This window comes from Tamandua tetradactyla, chromosome 14 (genome assembly GCF_023851605.1).
Source record: "Tamandua tetradactyla isolate mTamTet1 chromosome 14, mTamTet1.pri, whole genome shotgun sequence".
Taxonomy (NCBI): Eukaryota; Metazoa; Chordata; class Mammalia; order Pilosa; family Myrmecophagidae; genus Tamandua; species Tamandua tetradactyla.
The window spans coordinates 90,039,660-90,066,127 of NC_135340.1; the positions used below are offsets into that span (position 1 = coordinate 90,039,660).

General features: G+C 35.2%; 1 protein-coding gene across 8 annotated transcripts in view; it reads left to right on the forward strand.

Annotated features, from left to right (window-relative positions):
• Positions 1-26,468, forward strand: part of SCAPER (S-phase cyclin A associated protein in the ER) — a 678,157-nt gene that overhangs the window by 70,835 nt on the left and 580,854 nt on the right. For 7 of the 8 annotated variants that reach the window (XM_077128470.1, XM_077128471.1, XM_077128472.1 and 4 more), the window contains one exon: positions 19,651-19,721. The exons of the other annotated variant lie outside the window; for it this stretch is intronic. In XM_077128470.1, the coding sequence (XP_076984585.1) occupies positions 19,651-19,721 (71 nt within the window). The remainder of the gene's footprint in view (positions 1-19,650; positions 19,722-26,468) is intronic. 8 annotated transcript variants of the gene reach the window in all.

Sequence of the window (26,468 nt, forward strand, 5' to 3'; positions counted from 1 at the left end):
TCATTTTCAGTCTAGTTCTGTCCTTGGGTCTAAGGTGCATCTCTTGTAAACAGCATACAGATGTATTATACTTTTTAAACCATTTTGCCAGTCTGTATCTTTTAATTGGTGAGTTTAGTCTGTTAACATTTAAAGTTATAATTGTAAAAGCAGTTCTCAAATGTACCATCTTGTCCTTTAGTTTTTGTCAGATCTGTATATTCTTCTCCATCTTTTTCTTTTTATCCTTTAAATGCCCATTTCTAGTATTCTTCAATTCTGTGCCCTCCTACAGACTGCCTTCTCCTGTCTTTTTTATCAGTTGATAGGACTCCCTTTAGTAATTTGTAGAGCAAGTCTCTTATTAACTAGTCTCTTAGTCTTTGTTTGTCTTTGAAGATTTTAATCTCTTCCTCAGTTTTGAAGGACAACTTGGCTGTATAAAAAAATTCTTGGCTAGAAGCCTTTTTCTTTCAGGATCTTAAATATTCATACCACTGCCTTCTTGCTTCCATGGTTGCCTGTTAAGTAGTCTGAGCTCAGTGATATGTGTTTTCACTTGTCTCTAGTAGATCTCTTTTCTCATGCATCTGTCAGGAATTTCTGTTTCTTTTCAACTTTTGACAGTTTGATTAATATGTGTCTTAAAGTAGGCCTATTAGGATTTATTCTATTTGGAGTTCGTGGAGCCTCTTTGATTTGTGTATATGTGTTTTATAAGATTTGGGATGTTTTCCCTGATTCAACTAACTTTAACTTCAACTAACTTTCCAAGTACTTCTATTTGTCTTTCTGGGACACAGATGATTATTTAATTTATGTGCCTTTTGTTGTCCATCATTTTCCTAAGATTCAATTCCATTTTTACCATCTTTCTTGCCATTTGCTCTTTTTTTGTACTCTAGTTCAATTGTTCTGTCTTCTAGCTCACTTATTCTTCCTTGTGCTTATTTTATTTTATTTTTTTCTTTATATATTTTTATTGACATCTTCACACACATACTTTTCATAGATGGTATGCAATCAGTGGCTCACAATATCATCACATAGTTGTATATTCATCACCAGGATCATTTTTCAGAACATTTGCATCACTCCAGAAAAAAAAAAGATAAAAGAAAAACTCATACATACCATACCCCTTACACCCCAGTCTCATTGACCACCAGTACCTACATCTACCCCATTTATTTTACCCTTTGTCCCCCACATTATTTATTTATTTTTTATCCATTTATTTTTACTCATCTGTCTATACACTAGACAAAACAAGCACCAGACTTAAGGCCTTCACAGTTACACAGTCACATTGTAGAAGTAATATGTTCATGCAGTCATCTTCAACAATCACGGCTCCTGGGACACAACTGAACAGTTTCAGGTACTTCTCTCCAGCCACTCCAATACACCATAAACTGAAAAGGGATATCTATATAATGCATAAAAATAACCTCCAGGATAACCTCTCAACTCTGTTTGAAATCTTTCAGCTACTGACTCTTTTGTCTCATTTCTCTCTTCCCCTTTTGGTCAAGAAGGTTTTTCTCAATCTCTTGATGCTGTGTCCTGGCTCATGCTGGGATTTCTGTCCCACATTTCCAGGGAGATTTACATCCCTGGGAGTCATGCTCCACATAGTAGGAGAACAGTGAGTTTGCCTGCCAGTTGGCTTAGAGGGAGAGGCCACATTTGCACCACAAAAGAGGTTCTTTGGGAGTGACTCTTAGGCCTAATTTTAAGAAGGCTTAGTTTATCCTTTACAGGAATAAGTTTCATAGGGATGGGCCCCAAGATTGAGGGCTCAGCCTATTGATTTGGTTGTCCCACTGCTTGTAAGAATATCAGAAATTCTCCAAATGGGGAAGGTGAATATTTATTCCTTTCTCCCCAGTTCCCCAGGGGACCTTTGCAAATACTTCTTTATTCACTGCCCAAATTATTCTGGGAAGATCAGGGCATACACTAACCTGGACAAACAACAAAATCTCACTCCCTAGTCGAGATTGCATGTACTTATGGTGTTCAATTAAACGGACCATACAAGTTAAATTAGGAAATGCACCACCCAAAATACAGATTTTGCACCAAATAGGCATCTCTTCCTTTGGTCTCACACAGAGGTTGAAGTTTTAAAATAGAGATGATATCATTCTTTACCCTGTATTCTGATTTACCCTAGTCTTATTGAGATGCCCTTCATTCATATCTCTACTTGAAGTCTGATCACTTTTTCAACTTTTTAAACAGTTCTTGTATGGAGTAATGCTAACTTTCATAGCTTCAGAGCTCTAACTCTTATGTCTTAGGTACCGCATAAATACCCAAAGTTTCTGGGAATGACCCAGGTTGTACCCTTGTGCTTCTTTTAATCTGCTGTCATTTGTCCGTAGTATATTTCTGATTTGGTCTATTGTATCTTTCATCTTTGAGAGATCTGTCATTTTTTTGTTTAATCTTTCAGATTCTTCTTTATGCTTTTCTATTGTCTTCCTGATACCCTTTATTTCTTTATGAATATCCTTGAGTAGTTATTCCATATTCTGTGTCCCCTTTGCTTTTCAGAAGTAGGTGGTCCTACTGAATCACTTTCCCCCTCAGGCCTGCCCCTCCTTGACTACAGCAGCCTACTGGAAGAATGCATGTAAGGCAGGGGAGCTGTTCATGGCCCCCAGTGGCAGGACAGCTGGTCCTCACATGGAGCATGTTGGGAGCCTGCTGTAGCACCTGGGGCACTCCTGACCTGCAACACCCGGTACCCAACAGATCTCCCACATATGGTGCATTGTGGCACCCGACTGGTTGACTGCTCCCTGGGCCTTGGGGTGCGACTCTTTGTGGTGGATGTTGTGCTCCCCTGGGTGCTCCCCGATTCGGAACCACTTGGAGAGGTCTTCTTAGCCAGCAGTTGGAGTTACCTGGAGTTGAGGGATGTTTAGTTTCCTCCTATCCATACCATCCCAGGTGCCATCATCCTCTCCCAGTAGGGTCTTGGCCAAGCTGAGTCACTTCACTCTCTCCATCCTGATACCATGCCTCCCCATACCTCCCTTTCTGACCTCCCCAAGAAACATTGGGGACCCTCTGCAATTACTCACCTCCCAGGACTCCAGTCCTGGTCATTTGCTCCCTGTCCCCTGTCTTGTCTCACGTAGCATGGGTGATTAACTCTGCCATCTTCCTGCAAGTGTTCTTATTTTATTTTAAAGGGTTAAAATACATTACCCTATTTTTTTTGATGCTTAAATTGTTCTAGATTATCTTGTGGGAGTCCCTACTCTCTGGCTCCTGTTTCCTTTTTTTTTTTTTTTTTTTTTTTAAAGAGAGAGGAAGGAAGGGAAGGAAAGACAGAGAAGGAAGGAAGGATGGAAGGAAGGAAGGGAGGAAGAAAGGGAAACATCTTTAAACATTTTCTTGTTTTATTATATTTTGTTTGTTTGTTTGTTTTCTCATGGGCTGGGGCCGGGAATCGAACCGGGGTCCTCCGGCACGGCAGGCAAGCACTCTTGCCCGCTGAGCCACCGCGGCCCGCCCTCCTGTTTCCTTTTGACATGTTTTATCGTTTATTGAGAACATCCTTGTACTTCAAGCTGTACAAGAAGTCACTCATGTTTTTTCTTTTTAAAATTTTATTTTTACATTTAATTTTTAATATTTTATTTTTTACATTTTTATTTTATTACTATTTTTAAGTTTAATCTTATTTTTATCTTTATTTTTAAAATTTACATTATTGATCCTTTGTAGTTTATTCTTATGTATCATTCTTCTTACAATTAGAACTACTTCATGAATCTAATTATATGTTTTTTCATATGGCTAACCAGTTGTCCCAGCATCATTTATTACAAAATCCATCTTTGCCACAGTTCTTTGAGATGTGTCTTTATTATGTATTGAATTTCCATATCCATTTATATTTTGTTCTCTAGTTTATTCAGTTACTGTGCCAATGCCACATTGTTTTAATTAGGAAATTTTTATAGTATTTTTTAAATATCTGATAGGACCAATCCTCCATTTTTTTGCTCAAAGCAGATTCTATGTAATGCATTGGCTTTAACTACTGGAATGTATTAGCTTACAAGCTTACAGTTTTGAGGTTGTGAAAATGTCCAAATCTAGGCATCATCAAAATAATGCTTTTTTCCTGAAGACAAGCTGATGATGATTCTGGACTTCTGTGTTACATGGCAAAGCACATGGTGGCGTCTGCTGGTTTTTCCCTTCTCTTTTGGGTTTAATTGCTTTTAGCTTCTTGGTTGCCTGGCTTTCTTTTTTTTTTTTCCCTGAATTTCATTGTCTTATATATTCTGGATATTAAACCCTTATCTGATATGTGGTTTCCAAATATAGCCTCCCATCACATAGGCTACCTTTTTACTTTCCTGACAAAGTTCTTGGATGTACAAAAGTTTAATTTTGAAGAGATCCCATTTATCTTTTTCTTTTTCATTGCTCATGCTTTGGACATAAGGTCTAGGAAGCTACTGCCATCACAAGATTTATAAGATATTTCACTACATTTTCTCCTAAAAGTTTTATTGTATTAGCTCAAAAGTTTGGGTCTTTGATCTATTTTGAGTTAATTTTTGTACAGGCTGTGAAATATGGATTGTCTTTTGTTATTTTGTGTATGAATTTATGGTTTTCCAAACACCATTTATTGAAGAGGCTGCTCTGTCCTAGTTTGGTTGACTTGGTCTCCTTATCAAAGATCAGTTGTCTGTAGATGAGAAGATCTATTTCTGAACACTCAGTTTGATTCAATTGGTCAGTATTTCTATGTCAGTACCACGCTGTTTTGACCACTGTAGCTTTGTAATATGCTCTAAAGTCAAGAACTGTGAGACCTCCCATTTCATTTTTCTTTCTCAAAATATTTTTACTATTTGGGGCACACTGCCTTCCAAATAAATTTGTTTATTGGTTTTTCTATTTATGCAAAGTAAGTTGTAGGGATTTTAATTAGTGTTGTATTGTATCTGTTAATCAGTTTTGTAGACTTGACATCTTAACTATATTTAGTCTTCCAATCCATGAGCATGGTATGTCCTACCATTTATTTAGGTCTTCCATGATTTCTTTTAGCAATTTCTTGTAGTTTTCTGTGTATAGCTCTTTTGTGTTCTAAGTTAAATTTATTCCTAAATATTTGATGTTTTTAGTTGCTAGTATAAGTGGAATTCTTTTCTTGATTTCTTGTTCAGATTGATCATTATTAGTGTATAGAAACCCTACTGATTTTTGGGTGTTGGTCTTGTACCCTGCCAGTTTCCTGTACTCATTTATTAGCTCTAGTAGCTTTGCTATAGAATTTTCAGGATTTTCGATATATAGTATCATGCCATCTGTGAACAGTGAGAGTTTTACTTCCTCCTTTCCAACTTGGATTCCGTTTATTTCTTTTTCTTGTCTAATTGCTCTGGCTAGAACTTCTAGCACAATGTTGAATAACAGTGGTGACGGTGGGCATCCTTGTTTTTTCCTAATCTTAGAGGGAAAGTTTTCAGTCTTTCCTCACTGAGGATGATGTTTTTGTATATTCCCTTTATCATGTGGAGAAAGTCCCCTTCTATTCCTTTCCTTTGAAGTGATTTCATCAAGAAAGCATGTTAAATTTTGTCAAATACCTTGTCTGCAACAATTGAGAAAATCATGTGGTTTTTCCGCTTGACTTATTGATAGGGTGTATTATATTAATTGATCTTCTTGTGTTGAACCAGCCTTGCACACCTGCAATATATCTCACTTGTCATGTTGTATAATTTTTAATGTACTGCTCGTTCAATTTGCAAGTATGTTGTTGATTTTTGCTTCTATTTTCATTAAAGAGATTGATGTGTAATATTCGTTTCTTGTAATATCTTTGGCATTAGGGTGTTAGTGGTTTCTTAGAATGAGTTAGGTGCCTTTTGCTCATCTTCAGTTTCTTTGAAGAGTTTGAGCAGGATTGCTTCTAATTCTTTCTTGAATGTTTGGTAGAATTTACATGGAAAGCCATCTGGTCCTAGACTTTTCTTTCTTGGGAATTTCTTGACAATTGATTCAGTCTCTTTACTTGTGATTGATTTTGTTGTGCTCGTCCATCTCTTCTAGAGTCAGTGTTGGTAATTCATGCTTTTCTAGGAAGTTTTCCATTTCATGTATATTGTCTAGTTTATTTGTATGTGGTTGTTCATAGTAACCGCTCATCACCACCTTTATTTCTGCAGGGTCAGTGGTTGTATCCCCTCTCCCATTGTTGATTTTATTTATTTGCATCTTCTTTCCTATTTTATTTCTCAGCCTAGCTAAGGGTCCATCAATTTTATTGATATCCTCCAAGAACCAACTTCTGGTTTTGTTGATTTTCTCTACTTTTTCATATTCTCCTTCATTCATTTCTGCTCTAATCTTCGTTATTTCTTTCGTTTTGTTTGCCTTTGGGTGAGTTTGCTATTCTTTTTCTAGTTCTTCCAGGTAAACAGTAATGAAGGAATAGAGTATAGAAAGAAAGAAGATAAAATTCCCTTATATAATTTTTCTGTTTATCATCAACACAATATTTGCCATATTGGAAAAAATCAGGGAAACTGCGAAAAACATTTTCTAGATATATGTTATAATATACCTTAGTATTGTACAGTTTAGAAAGTGAAGCTGTTCCAAGGTTTTAAGTTATGCTTATGGCCTTTTTGGCATCTTATTTTTTTTAATCAAAGAATTAATTTTAGGAATTAACCTGATAATAAGCCCTCCTGCCAACACTTGTTCATTTTACTTGTGAGTTCTCTGTTTCTGCAGAGTTCACTGTGAAGAGCAATACTTATTTCTGATGTTTAAGAACTTTGGCTTCCTCTACTCTGATTTCTCTATCAGTTTCATCCCACCTGCATTTCTGAATAGGCCGCCTCTGATATAGTTTTTTTTTTTTATTATTGTATTTTTATTTATAATGCCATGTTTTAGTTTGTCAAAGCTGCCTGAATGCAGCACATCAGAGGTGGATCGACTTTTTTTTTTTTTTACATTTTTTTATTAATTAAAAAAATTAACACAACATTTAGAAATCATTCCATTCTACATATGCAATCAGTAATTCTTAATATCATCACATAGATGTATGATCATCATTTCTTAGTACATATGCATCGATTTAGAAAAAGAAATAGCAAGACAACAGGAAAAGAAATAAAATGATAATATAGAGAAGAAATAAAAATAAAAAATACAAAAATATATAAGAAAAAAAATTTTAAAAAAACTACAGCTCAGATGCAGCTTCATTCAGTGTTTTAACATAATTACATTACAATTAGGTAGTATTGTGCTGTCCATTTTTTTTTTTTTTAGAAATCATACCATTCTACATATGCAATCAGTAATTCTTAACATCATCACATAGATGCATGATCATCATTTCTTAGTACATTTGCATCGGTTTAGAAGAACTAGCAATACAACCAAAAAAGATATAGAATGTTTATATAGAGAAAAAAAAATAAAAGTAATAATAGTAAGAACAAAACAAAACAAAAACCTATAGCTCAGATGCAGCTTCATTCAGTATTTTAACATGATTACTTTACAATTAGGTATTATTGTGCTGTCCATTTTTGAGTTTTTGTATCTAGTCCTGTTGCACAGTCTGTATCTCTTCAGCTCCAATTACCCATTATCTTACCCTGTTTCTACCTCCTGCTGGACTCTGTTACCAATGACATATTCCAGGTTTATTCTCGAATGTCCGTTCACATCAGTGGGACCATACAGTGTTTGTCCTTTAGTTTTTGGCTGGACTCACTCAGCATACTATTCTCTAGGTCCATCCATGTTATTACATGCTTCATAAGTTTATTCTGTCTTAAAGCTGCATAATATTCCATCGTATGTATATACCACAGTTTGTTTAGCCACTCTTCTGTTGATGGACATTTTGGCTGTTTCCATCTCTTTGCAATTGTAAATAACGCTGCTATAAACATTGGTGTGCAAATGTCCGTTTGAGTTTTTGCCCTTAATTCCTTTGAGTAGATTCCCAGCAATGGTATTGCTGGGTCGTATGGCAGTTCTATACTCAGCTTTTTGAGGAACCGCCAAACTGCCTTCCACAGTGGTTGCACCATTTGACATTCCCACCAACAGTGGATAAGTGTGCCTCTTTCACCGCATCCTCTCCAGCACTTGTCATTTTCTGTTTTGTTGATAATGGCCATTCTGGTGGGTGTGAGATGATATCTCATTGTGGTTTTGATTTGCATTTCTCTAATGGCCAGGGACATTGAGCATCTCTTCATGTGCCTTTTGGCCATTTGTATTTCCTCTTCTGAGAGTTGTCTGTTCAAGTCTTTTTCCCATTTTGTAATTGGATTGGCTGTGTTATTGTTGTTGAGTTGAACAATCTCTTTATAAATTCTGGATACTAGACCTTTATCTGATATGTCGTTTCCAAATATTGATTCCCATTGTGTAGGCTGTCTTTCTACTTTCTTGATGAAGTTCTTTGATGCACCAAAGTGTTTAATTTTGAGGAGCTCCCATTTCTTTCTTTCTTTCTTCAGTGCTCTTGCTTTAGGTTTAAGGTCCATAAAACCGCCTCCAATTGTAAGTTTCATAAGATATCTCCGAACATTTTCCTCTAACTGTTTTATGGTCTTAGACCTAATGTTTAGATCTTTGATCCATTTTGAGTTAACTTTTGTATAGGGTGTGAGATATGGGTCTTCTTTCATTCTTTTGCATATGGATATCCAGTTCTCTAGGCACCATTTACTGAAGAGACTGTTCTGTCCCAGGTGAGTTGGCTTGACTGCCTTATCAAAGATCAAATGTCCATAGATGAGAGGGTCTATATCTGAGCACTCTATTCGATTCCATTGGTCGATATATCTATCTTTATGCCAATACCATGCTGTTTTGACCACTGTGGCTTCATAATATGCCTTAAAGTCAGGCAGTGCAAGACCTCCAGCTTCGTTTTTTTTCCTCAAGATGTTTTTAGCAATTCGGGGGCACCCTGCCCTTCCAGATAAATTTGCTTATTGGTTTTTCTATTTCTGAAAAATAAGTTGTTGGGATTTTGATTGGTATTGCATTGAATATGTAAATCAATTTAGGTAGGATTGACATCTTAACTATATTTAGTCTTCCAATCCATGAACACGGTATGCCCTTCCATCTATTTAGGTCTTCTGTGATTACTTTTAGCAGTTTTTTGTAGTTTTCTTTATATAGGTTTTTTGTCTCTTTAGTTAAATTTATTCCTAGGTATTTTATTCTTTTAGGTGCATTTGTAAATGGGATTCGTTTCTTGATTCCCCCTCCACTTGTTCATTGCTAGTGTATAGAAATGCTACAGATTTTTGAATGTTGATCTTGTAACCTGCTACTTTGCTGTACTCATTTATTAGCTCTAGTTGTTTTGTTGTGGATTTTTGTTTGTTTTGAAGTACCACTGTGGTTTTATTCTTTAAAAATAAGTAATCTAGAACAGTCATCCATACAAAAACTCTGAAACCTGTTCTATAACTAATTGTTGTGTGCTTTGAAAGTTAATTGCTTTTTTGTATATATATTATTTTTCACATTAAAAAAAAATAAGTGGGCAGTGCTATCGTGGCTCAGTGGCAGATATCTCACCTGCCATGCCAGAGATCTGGGTTCAACTCCCAGTGCCTGCCCATGCAAAAAAAAAAAAGATAATAATAATTTAAAAATAAGTCATCTGTCTGTCTATTCGTTTGTCTTCTTTTCCCATTTCTGTGGATCTTCAGAGGATGGGTCTCTGTGCTGAATAAACCAGGCATCAAAGAATTAGAATGAAATATATGTAGAATATTGGGATCAGTTTAAAGCTGGCTCTTAAGCACTAAATGCATTTCTGTCTTACTTTAAAAATTTAGTTTTGCTTAATAGCTTTTTTATTAGAGAAGTCTTAGACATACAGAAAAATCATGCAGCCCCCCTCCTAGTGTGTTACCTTTGTTACAAATCATGAAACAGTATTATAATTGTGTTATTAACTGTAGTCCTTAGTTTACATTAGTACACTGTTTCTGTTGTATAGTTGTATTTTTTTAATTCTAATTACATAAATGCAATCTAAAATTTCCCTATAACAACATTCAAATATATAATTCATGGTATTAATTATATCCACAATGTTGTGCTACCTTTACTACCATCCATTACCAAAACTTTTCCATCGCCCCAAACAGAAAGTAATTAACAATTAAGCATTAACTCCGGGTTCCATATCCCTACCTAGAAACCTGGTAACCTGTATTCTAGTTTCAGAGTCTCTGAATTTGCTTATTCTAATTATTTAGTATCAGAGTGCTCATACAGTATTTATCCTGTTGTTTCTGACATTTTCCGTGCAACATGATGTCTTCAGTGTTCATCCAAGTTGTCAAATATATCAGAACTCAGTTCCTTTTCACAGCTGAATAATAATTCATTCTATATATAGACCACATATTGTTTGTCATTGATCTGTTGATGGACACTTGGGTAGCTTCCATCTTTTTACTTTTGTGTATAATGCTGCTATAAACATCAGAGGGTAATATCTCTTGGAGTCCCTGCTATAAATTCTTTTGGAAATACCACCTGGAAGTGGGATTGTTGGGTCATATAGTAATTCCATATGTAAATTTCTGAAGAATTGCCAATATCTCTTCCATGGCAGGCAGCTGCACCATTTTAGATTCCCACCAACAATGAATGAATTTTCCTATTTACCCACATCTTTTCTAACATTTATTTTCTGTTTTTTAAATAGTACCTGTTCTAGTTTGCAAGCTGGCAGAATGTAATATACCAGAAACAGAATGGCTTGTGTAAGGGGGAATTTGCTAAGTTGCTAGTTTACAGTTCTAAAGCCATGAAAATGTCCAAATTAAAAGCAAAGATATGGAAATGTCCAATCTAAGGCATCCAAGGAAAGATACTTTGGTTTAGGAAGGCCAATGATGTTCAGGGTTTCTCTCTCAACTGGAAAAGCACATGGTAAACATGATGACATTGGCTAGCTTTCTCTCCAGGCTTCTTGTTTTATGAAGCCCTCCCTAGGGGTGTTTTTCTTCTTCTTAAAAGGTCTCTGGCTGCAAGGGCTTTCGTGGTTTTCAAGCTTTTTCCAAAATGTTGCCTCTTTTAAAGGATTCCAAGAATCTAATCAAGACCCACCTGGAATGACTGGAGTCACATCTGTCTCTAATTAAATGCTAATGTCCACAGTTGGGTGTGTCATATCTCCGTAGAGACAATCTAATCAAGTTTCCAACCTATAGTGCTGAATAGAGATTAAAAGAGAAGGTTGCCTCCATGAGATGGATCAGTATTAAAACATGGCTTTTCTGGAGTACATCATCCTTTCAAACTGTCATAACTATTATCTGATACATAGCTTCAGAATCTTTTATTGCTTTCTGTAGGTTGTCTTTTTACTTTATTTATTATTTTTAAAAATTTTAACATTTGTTCCCCCTATTAATTTTTATTCCATATGTTCTACTCGTCTGTTGACAAGGTAGATAAAAGGAGCATCAGACACAAGGTTTTCACAATCACACAGTCTCATTGTGAATACTATATCATTATACAATCGTCTTCAAGAAACATGACTGTCTTTTTACTGTAATAATGAGGTCCTTTGATGCAAAAAGTTAAATTTTGATGAAGTCCCATTTATCTGTTTTTTCTTTGATTGCTCATGCCTTTGGTGTAAAGTCTAAGAAACCATTGTCTAGCACAGGATCCTGGAGATGCTTCCTTATGTTTTCTACTAGGAATGTTAGAATCCTGATTCTTATATTTAGGTTTTTGACCCATTTGGACTCTTGTATATGGTGTAAGATATGGTCCCCCTTCATTCTTTTGCATGTGGATATTTAGTTTTCCCAGCACCGTTTGTTCTTTCAGTCAAAGAGACTGTTCTTTCCCAATTTAGTGGACTTGGCAGTCTTGTAAAAAATAATTTGGCCATAGATGTGAGGGTTTATTTTTGAACTGTCAGTGTGATTCCATTGAATCACATATCTAGTTTGTTAGAAATATCTGTACTTGTTCAAGTGCCATGCTGTTTTGATTACTGTGCAGGTTTGAAAGGATTTGTATAACCTAAAAAGCCATGGCTTAATCCTAATTCAGTCTTGTGGGAGCAACCATTTCTTTTAAATCCTATTCATTTCTTTATGTTGGAAGCTTGATTAGATTATCTCCATGCAGATGGGGTTTGCCCAATTGTGGGTATTAACTTTTGAATAGAGGGAGATGTGAATCTGCCCATTCTAGGTGGACCTTGACTGGAATCCTTTAAAAGAGGAAACATTTTGGAGAGAGACCCTTTTTTTTTAGAGCCATGAGAATGACGAAGCAGAGAGCCCACACTGCCACAGACCTTTGGAGATGAAGAAGAAATGCAACCCTGGGGAAGTTTCATGAAACAAGAAGCCTGGAGAGAAATTGGCAGACATTGCCATGTTCACCATGTGCCTTTCCAGTTGAGAGAGAAACCCTGAATGTCATCGGCCTTTTTGAACCAAGGTATCTTTCCCTGATGCCTTAGATTGGACATTTCTATAGCCTTGCTTTAATTTATACATTTTTATGGCTTCAGAATTATAAACTGGTAACTTATTAAATCTCCCTTTTTAAAAGCCATTCCGTTTCTGGCATATTGTATTCCGGCAGCCAACAAACTAGAACAATTACTATAGTTTTGTAGGAAATTTTAAAAGTGTGACGTATGAGTCCTCCACTTTCTTCTTTTTTCAAGATGTTTTTGGCTAGTTGGGTTCCCTTGTCTATCCAGATAAATTTGATAAGTGGCTTTTCCATTTCTGGCTGTTGAAATTTTGGTTGGGATTGTGCTGAATCTGTAAATCATTTTGGGTAGAATTGACATCTTAGGAATATTTAGTCTTCCAATACTTGAATGCATAATGTCTTTCCATTTATTTAGGTCTCCTTTGATATCTTTTCAGTTAAGTTTTATAGTTTCCTGCCTATAAGTCCTGTACATTCTTTGTTAAAATGTTCCTAGATATTTGATTCTTTTAGTTGCTATTATAAATGGTATTTTTCTTGACTTCCGCTTCAGATTGTTTATTACTAGTTTATAGAAACACTGCTGATTTTTGCTTGTTGATCTTGTGCCCTGCTGCTTTGATGACTTCATTTACTATCTCTAGGAGCTTTTTTGTGGATTTTTCAGGTTTTTTTGTATATAGGATAATGTCATCTGCAAATACAGAAAATTTTACTTTTTCCTTTCTAATGTGTATGCCTTATATTTATTTATTTTCTTGCCTGTTCATTCTGGCTGGAACTTCTAGTACAGTGCTGACAGTGGAATAAGCATCCTTCTTATTCCTGACTTAGAGGGAAAGTTTTCAGTCTTTCACTATTGAGTATGATGTTATCTGTGGGATTTTTGTATATTCCCCTTTTCATGCTGTGCAAGTTACCTTATAGTCCTAGTTTTCTAAGTGTTTTAATCAAGAAGAGGTTGTAGATTTTGTCAAATGTATTTTCTCTGCCCATTGAAATGATTGTATTTTTTCCTTCTTTCTCTTAATGTAGTGTATTACATTAATTGATTTTCCTAAGTTGAACCACTCTTGCTTTTTTTTTGAACCATGGAGTTACAGTAGTATTAGCATTTATAATTACTCATATTGTTACCTTTATGAGAGGTCATTATACCTTTATGTTCTTTTGATCCACTTTTAAAAATATATATATATTTATTAAAAATACATCAAAATGACAAACAGCCATGTCCTGCAAGGCCTGAGTTAACATCAAAATATGCTATAAGCATCTTCCCAAAGTGCACTATGCTGGATGGTGTTTTTTTTTAAATTATGCAGTTATTTTTATTGTGAAATGTAACATATATACAAAAAGCAATAAATTTCCAATTATATTTTAACAAGTAGTTATAGAACAGATTTTAAAGTTTGGTATGAGTTATAGTTCCACGATTTTTCATTTTTTCTTCTAGCTGCTCCAAAATACTAGAGACCAAAAGAAATGTCAGTATAATGATTCAGCACTCATTCTCATTTGTTAAAGCCTGTCTGAATCTTGTTATACTCCTCCTTCTCTTTTTTTTTCTTTTTTGTGAAAAATAGCATATATAAAAAAAAGGAATAAGTTTCAAAGCACATTGCAACAGTTAGTTGTAGAACAGATTTCAGAGTTTGGTATGGGTTACAGTTCCACCATTTTAGGTTTTTATTTCTAGCTGCTTTAAGGTACTGTAGACTAAAGGAAATATCAATATAGTGATTCAGAATCATACTCATCTGTTAAACCTGACCTTCTCTGTTTAACTGTACCATCACCTTTGATCTTTCTGTTCCACTCTTTAGGGATATTTGGGCTGTGCCCATTCTAACTCTTTCATGTTGGAAGGGGCTGTCTGTAATAGATCCACTGTCTTTTGTCCTTTCATTTCAGTCTGAAGAACTCTTTACCATTGTTTGTAGGGCAGGTCTAGGGATGACGAAGTCCCTCAGGTTTGGTTATCTGGTGTGAATGTCTTAATCTCCCCCTCATTTTTGAAAGACAGTGTCACCAGATATGAAAGTCTTGGTTGGGAATTGTTTTCTTTCAGCACTTTAAATAATTTTTTCTGTTGCCCTTTTACCTCCATGATTTCTGATCAGAAATCAGTTTTTAATCTTATTGGAACTCCCTTGTATGTAACATATACTTTACTTTTGCAACTTTCAGAACTGTCTCCTTGTCCTTGGCATTTGAAGGTTTGACTACTGTGTGTCTGGGTGTAGTTCCCTTCAAGTTTATCCTTTTTGGTGTTAATTTGGCAAGTCTTCTGCCGTTATTTCTTTGAATATTCCTTCTGTCCCTTTCTCTCTTTCTTTTCCTTTTTGAACTTCCATAATGAGTATATTGGCATGCTTGATGGTTTCCCATATGTCTCTTAGGCTATGTTAGCTTTTTAAAATTCGGTTTTCTTCCTGTTCCTCATTTTGAATGATTTCAGTTGTCTGTCTTTGAGTTCATTGACTCTTCTGTTGACTCCAATCTTCTGTTGAAATTGTCCAAGGAGTTTTTTATTTCAATTATTGTGATTTTTAACTCCAGTATTTCTTTTTTGGTTTCTTTATTTTTTGAAAAACCTTCTGTCTCTTTATTGAGATTCTCATATTTTTTATTCCTTTTTTTTCCTGATAGCCTTTCATTTTTTCTCTGTTTTTTCCTTTATCTCTTTGAGCATATTGAGGATCTTTTAAAAAAGTTTTTGGATAATACATCCAGATCTTCGTTGATGGGTTTCTGGATTTTTATCTTTTGAATGGGCCATCTTTTTATGTTTTGTTTGTTTGTTTCATATTCTTTTGTTACATACTGTACAGGTTAATATTTTAAGTGTTAGCTCTGGGATTTAGGCTCTAAACTGCCTGCTCTTTAAGTTTGTATCCAGCTAGTATTATGACAGTGGATTTCTTTGTGTCCCCGGAGCTAACAAATACAAGCAAACTAACTTAAAAAAACCCTTTAACAGTCTTTGAAAATTGGTCCTCTTTTGGTTGGTGTCCTCCTTTCATGAAGATTAGACTGACCAGAATGTGGAGTGCAGAGTCCTCTCCATTTTTGTGAGCCTGTGTCTTGTCCTGGGCTCCTGCTTGCTGGTAGTCTTAGGTTTTCCCCCATTTACTGAAATTAAAATGACCTTCTGTTCCCTAGGTGTTGCCCATCTCCAGGGTGCTCTATTTTATAATTTGAAGTAGGTAATCCTTTGCCCCAGGCTGGTTTGAGTTCATTATTTCTTATACTGCTTTAGCTAACTTTAACTCCTTCTGTCTGCAGGGCAAGTTCTGGGAGTGTAAGCCTGGTATACATTTCTTGGTTCAGTTTTTCAGGCTGCCACCCGATAGATTGGTATGTACATGTAGGCACCCCGGTATGCTCTTAGGGGTTAATCTGTTCCCTCTGGAACAGGGCCAGTGTCCCACAGTGGGAGTTCTGGCTGGCTATATGCCATGCTGGGAAGGGGATGAGGGGTGCCAAGCAAGGGGTGCCAAGCAAGGGTGCTGGTAGTTTCTTCTCCCATTTTGCAAGCTGTGTTTTCTAGATTTGGCCTACAACCCATTATCTTTCTTCAGAGTTTTGAGTAAGATGGCTCAGCCATGTTTTGCTAGTTGTTCAAAGATTTTGTGGAATAACAGCATGTAGGAGGGTGTTGTTTAGCTGGAGGTCTCCTGATCTTTCCTTTGGTTTTGAAGTCATGATTAAGTTTTTTAAGATCATCATAAAATATATTTTATGATCACAATAATGAATCTTAATGTCTGTTATATAGAAGTACAAGAATAAGTCTTGTGTCTTAAGTTCACCAGATGTTTTCATTCTAGGAAAAATGAGAAGCCTCCAGAAAAATGTTATATCTCATTTCTGGATAACTGTGATCCTAAAGTTTTTATCATTTGCTTTGGATTATTCCTGAAACAACTCTTTTATCATTCTTTTGCTTAAAAACTGTCAGTGGTCCTCCCCCATTCCCTCATCTCACCCTACCCTGCCTGCTACATTAGGAGACATAAAAACAATTTGGCTGAACATTTAAAATTCTCTATAACTTATCCTTACTAACTTTTCAGTTTTATTTCCTGTTCAACTCCAACCTATTTGAGCAATATTATTTTATCGACCATGTATTCTTATATGTTGGCTGTCTTTTCCTTCATTCTTTACCCACGTTTTCTCTCTGCCTTGGATAGCTTCACTTAACTCTTTTCTGTCTTATCAGATCCTTTTATACTTGGCCTGAATTTTCATCATACTGTCCATTTGCTTCACCTTGTATTATTTTTAGTTTTTAGTTTACCTTCTGCATTAGAATTTCTATGTCAGGATTTGTCTATGGTGAAAATTTCTTTATTTCTGTGTTTGAATTTTTCAATGACCAGAGCTGTCTGGTTAGAGACTGTCAATTTTCCCACCCATTTTTTTCCATTTCAGCTAGGTATTCTGCAGAACCAAGACTAGGTATACCAAATAAAAGAAGCATGTATAAGCTCACTATCTGAAGCCAAGAGTTATGTTTTAATTTTTGCTTTTTTATTATTCCTGTTTGTTTGTTGGTTCCTTAATGTAACTGTTTATTCATATTCTAGTTGCAAAGCTTCTGCTCCCCCTCCCCTCCTAGTTTCTGTTTTCTTTTCGTGTTAAAAACAATGTTTTAAAGCATAACATTAGTATGTAGTTATTGTAAAAACTTTCATGATACAGAAGCATAACGTGAAAATTTTCACCTCACCCTTCTCAATTTGCATTTCATAGTTTGTTGTATATTCTTTGAGAATCCTATGCAAAAGAAGGATATATATTTGTATGTATTAGGAGTGTTTTTAAAAGTAGAACTTGGTTCATTAAAGTACACATTATTCTTTTTGAAGGTTTTCTTAAACTTAGTCAATTTTGTGTCTCTCCATATAAGTGTTCTTCATTATTCTTTTTAAGGATTTAATAATGCAGTGAATGATGGAAAGAATTTATTAAACCAATATTTAATTGATTGGCATTTGATTATGTTTCTAATTTTTCATATATATAACGTTTCTAAAAGTAAGATTGCTGGCTCAGAGGTGATGCAGGTTTAAATTTGGATGGCTTCTGCGAAATTACTTTCCAAATTGGACTTTGAATTCCAAGCCAGAATTACTTTGGGGTGGAGAGAATTTGGAAAATAATTCTCAACCCTGGACATGTGCTGGGCATGGAGGAGGGGAAGGAGGTGTTGTCTGTGTTGGTGAAGGCTTTTCTAGAGTGGGCTTGTACTGGTTGCCACCTGAGGGGAGGTTAAATTCTAGGGTTATTGGGAAACTGGAAGAGCAGCAGCATTTTTCTTTTGTGAGTTGACAATTCCAGGAGTGGAAGTATAAGGGAGTGTTGTGGAAAGCTGTCTTCCTAGGTATCAAATTATTTTCACTTATGTTTAGGTGTTACTAAAATCTTACTATGAATAAGTCTCTGATAGTTCATTTTCATATTTGCCTTGGGGAAAATGTTTTGACTAAAGTATGTTTGTGTTTATATTTTTTGAAAAAAAATATTTTATAAGAAAAATATATTATTAGAAAAACCAGGTTGGCCTCATAAATGATTCATTTAGCTCAATATTTATTGAAGGTTTTTCCGTGCTGGACAATTGTGTGATACCTGGGATACTCAGTGATAAAAAGGACAAGAATCTCTGTCCTCACGGAGCTTATTTTCTACTGGTCAACACTTATATAGTACTTTATGCATATTAACTCATTTAATTCTCCCATTAGTAATATGAATTAGAATGGTTATTATTTTCCTCATTGTATCGAAGAGGAAACTGAAGCATAAAAGAAAGGTTAAGTGATTTGCCCAAGCTCATGGGTTTTGTAAACTCTTGCGATAGAATTTAAATCAAGGTAGTTTTGCTGCAGAGTGTACTATACTGTACTACCTGTAATACAGAACAAACTTGTAATTGATTTGGTTGTCTTTGGTTCTCTTAGCACCTTATGTTTAGTTAAATATCTTGATGGGATTGTATAGAATAGGTTTAAGAGATGATTGCAGATTTGAAGCGAGGGTCAAAGTAGGTTTTTATGCAGTGTGTAAGTTCAGTTCTATTTCTGTTTAATGAAAATATTATCAAACTGTAGTAACTAGCAGACTACAAATATTTTAAGCTTTATTCCTTAGAAGTATTATATATATAAAATCTTAGTACAGTCAAATAATAAATTGACTTGTTTTTTTTAAAGCAGTGAGATCTGATCTGAATCACTGGTTTTCTTATATTTGAAAGGGATTCCTCTCCCTTTTTCTCTTCCTTCAAGCAATTATTTGGTATATTTTATTGGGTGCTCACTGTTTGCCATCACTGGGCTAAAATCTAGGTATTCAAAGTTATTAATCATAGTTTAGACTTCAGCCTGCCTGTGACGGTGTAAAGCCTGTAGTTATTTCATTCATGGGACTGCCATAAGAGCAGTTCCCCACAGCCTGTCCTTTGAGTTCAGAATTTCATATTGATTCCTGAATAGAAAGATGGAGGTCCCAAGTGGTAGGAGAGGCTGTACCTTCATCCCTGGTGAACAGTGAGGGAGTCACTGTGAATAAGTTATCAGGAGGTACCTGTGTGTTATGACTCATCTCCCTTGTATTATTTCAGAAGACCTAACCCTAAAATTATTTTGCAGAAGGGAAAATTATTCTGTTGTACATTATAGCATTTTATACCTGTTTTGAATTTCTCACAAGAATAGTGATTATACAGCATCTGTTAGTGTCTTTCTTACTATAAAAAAGTGAGAAATATGTATCTAACTATAAAAATTCAGAAAACTGAAAATCTCCCCTTTCAAGATGAAACTATACATTTCATTGTCCGAATAGATTGACTTCTTTAAGTAGCTAATTTATCCTGTTCTGAGAAAGCCATTCAATAAAAGGAAGCTCTGGGGCTTTGGAAATTTCTTTTTTCTTTTTTACTGCATCAGTTCATATTGACCACGAATAGATAGTATTGTTTTGTAGTCTCTGGAAGATGATATGTTAGTATGACTGAATCATTTGTATAGTTGTTTTATACTATCTGTGTACCTATAGATCAGTTATATATTTATTTATTTGTTGATCTATATATCTATTTATGTTTTTTAAATTTTTGACTTGAAGGCAAACCTAAATGTCAAACTGGTGGAAAACCGAAGAGAACAATTCAGGGCACTCACAAAACTACTAAGCAGGTATAGTATGTAAAGATTTTATATGCTGACTTTTAATTTTAATTTCTGAGTATAATATGAATTATAAAATCTACTTTTTCAGGATTTGAATAGTGTATTTTATTTTCATATAAAAATGTAATGTAACATTCTTTATTTAACAAGTATGTGTATAGTACTTATTATGTGCCTAGATTGTACTAAATTCTTTATAAATGTAATTTATTTGGCTTTCATAACAATCCTTTGATATAGGCATTATTATTATCTTCATTTATAGATGAGGGAACTGATACAGAGAGTAGGTACTTAACTTCTTAGTAAGAAACACAATCAGAATTTGAACCCAAGCCATCATTTCCCACAGTTCATGCCTTTAACCCCTCTGCTGCGTATCTCATATTTGCAAGTTCTTTATGATTTTTCTGCCTTTGAATTGTAGAATAGTAACAATATATTGACTCTAAAAATTATCAAATTGCTTTACTGAAGTCTTAGAGAACACAAACTTATTTATTTTTTGAAAATTTTTGCTGCTATTATAGTTTTTAAATCCGTAATTATTTTCTCTGAACTTTTTGTTATGCTATTTTAGTCTGATATTATACCTTTTTTTTTTTGGCGTGGGCAGGCTCCGGGAATCAAACCCGGGTCTCTGGCATAACAGGTGAGAATTCTGCCACTGAGCCAATGTTGCTCACCCTATACCACTTTTTATTATGCAAACTAAAAATTTTCATATAAGAAAATGGATTTCTAGTGAAGATACTGTCATGCATTCTCAAAGAACTCCCTTCCCCTTGCACAGAGACATCAATGATAAAAATTTTTTTAAAAATATAAAAAAGCTAAAGGATGCTTTCAGAAATAAGGTGAACATCTCTGTGGATCAGAAGTAAAACAAAAACATACATTGACATGTAAATGGAGTTTGAGATCACAAGCTTGATCAATAGAAGCATCTTGAAGATCAATTTGTGTGGGATAAAGGAAGCTGAAATACCCCATTTGTGATGGGGAAACAGATCCAGGTTCATGATTTGAAACCTTAGGCTTGTACAAGGCTCTGCATTAGGAGACAAAAAAAAAAGCTACAAACTGCCTGGTGCAGTTGTGATAGCTGATGCCTGAAGCAATAGAAGGGAGTGGAGACAGCCACTGAAGGGTGGCATCCTGGTTCACGACTGGGTCTGCTATATTCTTGAAGGATGAGAGCTTTAAGATCCCCAATAAAAGAACTTCAGTAGTGGAACCATAGTGGACCAGATGATGATAACCATAAAAATAGTAAACATGAGGTTTCAGCCCATAGTGAGAAAAGGAGAAAACTAAAATATAAGAAACACAAACTCATAATAAGCTTCCAAAGTAAAATAACAAAGCACATGAGGAAAATAATCCTATAAAATATTGATGAATGCCTTCCACGAATGAGAGAATTTGTTCCTGAAATAATGCAAGGAAGAGAGCATTTTTAAAAAGAGAACTTTAAGCTTAAATACCTCAGAGGAAAGAAGAACACTTACATAAAGCAAAGAGAAGAAATTATGGAATAAAAATAGGTAGATATTAATTTTGAACATTTGTAAATAAATCTGAGCCAATCAAAGTGAGCCAATCAGAAATCTTAGAAATGACAATGTCAGTGAAAGTATAAAAACCTTCAATTAATGGAAAAAATGATAGATTGGGCAAAGAGATTAGTCAAAGAGAATTTGTGAATTGAAAGACACTGTTGAGGAGGATAGTGTCTCCTATCTCCAAGCTATGGAGAACTAAAGAGAATAAAAATATGAATGGGAATATAAGATTGAAAAATTATAATATATACCTTATAAGATTTCCAAAAGTAGAGAATAAATACTGGGCATAGACTATTTGAAGAAAAAATATTGAGAATTTTCCTTACTTTGTATGTTCTCAAAAGCCTAGAAACTGAGTTCAAAAATTGAGCAAGATAACTGGAAATAGATCTAGTTCCTAAATACCTTCTAGGGAATCTGGAGAACATCAAGATTAAGAAAAAAAGTCTTTAAAACTACCAGGGAGTAAACAAAACCACAGAAGGATGACAGGTTAGTAGCAGCCTTGTTATCAACAAAAAAAGACACTGAAAGCAATATCTTCACAGTTATGAGGCAAAGTAACTTTTAACTCAGGATTCTATGCCTAGCCAAATTATTATTTAAGTGCAAGAGTGAAATAAAGCCAATTTTAGATATCCAAAGACTAAGGGTTTGCCATTTATAGATCCTTAATGAAAGAAAAGCTTATCTGTAAATATATTGGTAAAACCCATTAACTATTGATTTTTTAAAAACCCACACTAAATTCATTACAGTTTTAGAAAGTTAGACTACGGTTTTATGTAACATTAACAGGGAAGATGGATTGTAGGGTGGTTGAAAGGGAGTTATTGTCTTATTTAGGAAAAAGTCTTCGTTAGGAAAATATGAGTATTAAGTGTATGTGATAAAAATTTAAAACTAGCCACTAAAAGAATAAAAATACCAGCTATGATTTCAAAACAAACAGAGGAAAAGGGAAAGTAAACAGATAAAAGTTTTTCATTTTAATGGAAAACAAGAGAAGGAAAAAAAAGAAAAATCTGGTAAGTAAAAAACACAAAACAAGACAGTAGCTGGTAGTATAAATATATCAGTAAACACAAGATGTGTACTGATCATATCCATAAAAGACAGATTGGATTAAACCTCTCACCTCAGAAGTGAGCTCTATGCTGTTTACAATGCACACTTAAAACCTCAGAGAAAGGATTAAAACAAATGATTGAGAAAAATCCAGACAAATATTTGGTATGCTAGATGTATTCTAAAGCTGATAGAGTAATATTCACATTAGCTCTTGAAAAGCTTTGATAAGGGTAAAGATGGAAATTATCTAATGATAAAAAGAATAATCTGCCAAGAAGTATAAAACATCCTAAACTTTTATGTACCTGTTTTAGTTTCCTCATTGCTAAAGCATGTACCATGTGATGGGGTGGCTTAAACAATGCAAATTTATTGGTTCGTGGTTTTGAGGCTAGGAGAAGCCTGAAGTCAGGGTGTGATCAAGGTGATAACTTTCTTCTCCCAGAAGACTGTGAAGTTCTTGTACTGGCTCCTGGAGATGGTTGGTCCTTGGCACCTGATGACCTCTCTTGGCTCCTCCCTTCTCTGCTGGGTTCCCTTGCTTTCAGCTTCTGACTGTTCCACTGCATTTTGTGTCTGGCTTTCACGGTGTTTATAAAGGACTCCACTACTCTAGATTAAAGCCTAACCTGATTGATTTGGACACACCTTTCCTGAAGTAACATCTTGAAGAGATCTTAATTTATAGTAGGTTCACACCCACAGGAATGAATTACGTTTAAGAACATATTTTACTGGGGTACATAGCTCCAGGCCACCACAGTACCTAATACTATCGACTTGAAATATTTAAAACCCAAACTAACACAGTCATAAGGGCCAGAGTGCACTCATAAGCTTACTGGGAAATATTAATATCTTTCACTCAGAAACAGGTAAGCAGAAAAAATTTTAGGATATAAAAGAATTAAGAATACAATTATTCTTTATTTAACATAAATGTGTGCTAGTTCTTTAATCCTGATTCAGTATTGCTGGGTGGGATCTTTTTGATTAAGTTGTTTCCATGGAGATGCCACCCACACAGTTGTGGGTGGGACCTGTTGATTAGGTGGTTACTGTAGAGATGTGTCTCCACCCCATTCAGGGTGGGGTGCTTATTGTAGTCTTTTAAGAGGGACAAAGTTTTAGAGCCCACACAGCTGAGACCTTTTGAAATGCAGAAAGAAACTGCCCCCGTGGAAGCTGTTTGAAGAATCCTGGAGAAAAAACTAGCAGAGGTTGCCATGTGCCTTCCAAGCTGAAAGAGAAACCCTGAATGTCATAAACTCTTTCTTGAGTCAGGGAATCTTTTTCTGGATTACTTAGTTTGGACATTTTTCTGGCCTTAGAACTGTAAACTTGCAACTTAATAAATTCTCTTTCTAAAAGTCAATCTATTTCTTTTTTTTAATTAATTAATTTTTTGCGTTGGCAGGCACCAGAAATCGAACTTGGGTCTCCAGCATGGCAGGCAAGAATTCTGACACTGAGTCAAAAGCCAACCCATTTCTGTATATTGCATTCCTGCAGCTTTAGCAAACCAAACAGTATTCATATGTGTATGTATTTGTTTGTATTTATTTATGAATTTTTTGGCATGCAAGAAATAGAGTATGTATATTATTTTCAAAATTTGCAAAAATGTCTACATACTAGATCATAAAGGAAGTCACAGTAAATTTCAGAGAATACATTGCATCAGTCACATTATGTTCTTTGGGGCAGTACTGTCCCAAAATCCTACTGCATTTCCCTAGTCATTCACGTTCCCATTCTCATAGGCTATTTCATCTCATCTCCAAGCTTTCAAGACTTCCTCCTCCATCTTCATTCTTAACTGATGGTCTTATTTCCTAGTTCACTGAGAAAATAGAAGCAAGTGGAAGAGAACTTCCATGTGCTTCCACTACCAGTTCTTCCAGCCTACCATCATCTTGATCCATGCAGTTTGCTTTCACCATAGATGAATAGACTGTGTTAATATCCAACTTGTGAATCTGTTCACTAGATCCCTCATGTGTTCTTACCTTTCCAAGGTCATTGTTCCAAGTTGTACCCTGTTTTTCTTGTAGCATCTCTTTTTGCCTCTTTGTTGGAGTATTCTCATCAACATATAGACATGCTGTTGTAGATTTCATCTTAAATCAGGCTTTTATACCCCTTACTCATCTGAAAGAGCTCTTGGCAAGGTTATCAGTGACCTTTGCGTTGTCAAATCCATTGGTCAAATCTTAATCCTCAATTTAGCAGCATTTGACACAATTGTTCCCTTGGTTCTTGATGCACATTACTTGCATTCCAGGATGTACTTTCTTCATTTGGTTGCTCCTGCTCATGTTCCTTTACAGGCCTTTCTCTTCCTAACTGCTTCACTTTAGAGTATCCTAGGTCTCGTTCTTCCCTTTATATGGTAACCCTCTTGCTGATCTCCAGTCCACCATTTATATCATTTATAAATCAGTGACTTGCAGATTTATATCTCCAACTTAGACTTTTTTCCTTAAATTCCAGGCTTGAATATTCATTTCAGCTTCCTACTTAACATTTCTACCTAGATGTTAATAGATATATTCAGTCAGAAATGTCCAAATTGGACTAGTTATTTTTCTATACCTGCTCATAGTTCCATACATATTTAGTAAAAGAATTTTGGCCTGGAAGGATGTGTTAGTTTGCTAAAAGCTGCTGGAGTGTGATATACCAGAACTAGAATGGCTTTTATAAAGGGGAATTTAATAAGTTACAAATTTACAGATTTACTTCTTTAGAAGTGAAAGTGTCTAAATTAAGACACCTTCAAGAGGTTGCATTCACTCAAGAAAGGCCAGTGGGTCAGGAACACCTCTGTCAGCTTGGGTAGTCAACGTGGCTGGCATCTGCTGGTTCGTTGCTCCTGGGCGCTGTTGCTTCCAGCCTCTATTCCTGTGGAGGTCCTCACTTAACTTCTCCAGGGCTGGCCAACTCTTGGCTTCCCTTGGCTCTCTCCGGGGTTTGGCTTGCTTAACATCTCATGGCAATGTCTACTGGGCTCCAAGCATTTCCAAACATCCGTGTCTCTTGTTCTCCATGTGTCCACATCAATGTGACCTATGCTATGAAGGTTCTGTTGGCTCTGAGGCTTCTGCTGTTTGTCTCTCCCTCCAAAATGTTTCCTCTTTTAAAGGATTCCAGTAAACTAAGCCAGACCCACCTAGAATAGGTGGAGACACATCTGCTTTTAACCAGAGGTCACACACACAGCTGGGCATGCCATGTCTCATGGAGATAATCGAATAAAAAATTTCTGAACTATAGTATTGGATTAGGATTAAAAGAAATGGCTGCTTCCACAAGATTAAATCAGCATTAAAACATGGCTTTTCTGGGTACATAATATTTTCAAACCAGCACAAAGGGTATAAACCAAATTCATGATTGGTATGTCTGGAGATTGGGGAGAGGAAGTGAAACCAGGAAGGGAAACAAAGAAGACTTCAACTTGATTCAAAATTTTTATTACATTAAAAATATCTGAAACCAAAATGATGCAATATGAATAGTTATGTATTCTGTGTAATGTGTGATATTATTTTCATCTGCAGAATGGAGTTAATATTACTACCTACTTTATTGGTTTATTCTGATGTCTAATTAATCTGTATGTATTATTTAAAAGAAAACCTGGTATGCAGCATGCAAAAAATGTTTTAACACTTGGTATCTCTGAGTGGTGGCAATATGAGTGATTTCTCTTTCTTTGTTTCTGTGTGTTTTAAATCTTCTGAATTGAATATGTATTTCTCTTATGGTAGAGAACATTTTATTAAAAAACAAACTAGTTTAAATATTTAATTCATATTACATTGAAAAAAATTAGTTACCAAGGTATACTGTATTGATAATTTGAGTGGGTTATTTATTTAATTTTCTGTTAGTTACACATATAAGAACCTGTCCTGTCTATGGAGGAGAAGGCACCAAAAAGAAATCTAATTTTTGGAATTAAGAAAATGCAAATGCCTGCAAAATACAGGGAGAGAGTGTCCTAGTCTGGAATTTAAGGTGGAATCTGTTCTAGTTTGCTAGCTGCTGGAATGCAATAAACCAGAAATGGAATGGCTTTTTTAAAAAAAGGAATTTAGTAAGTTGCAAG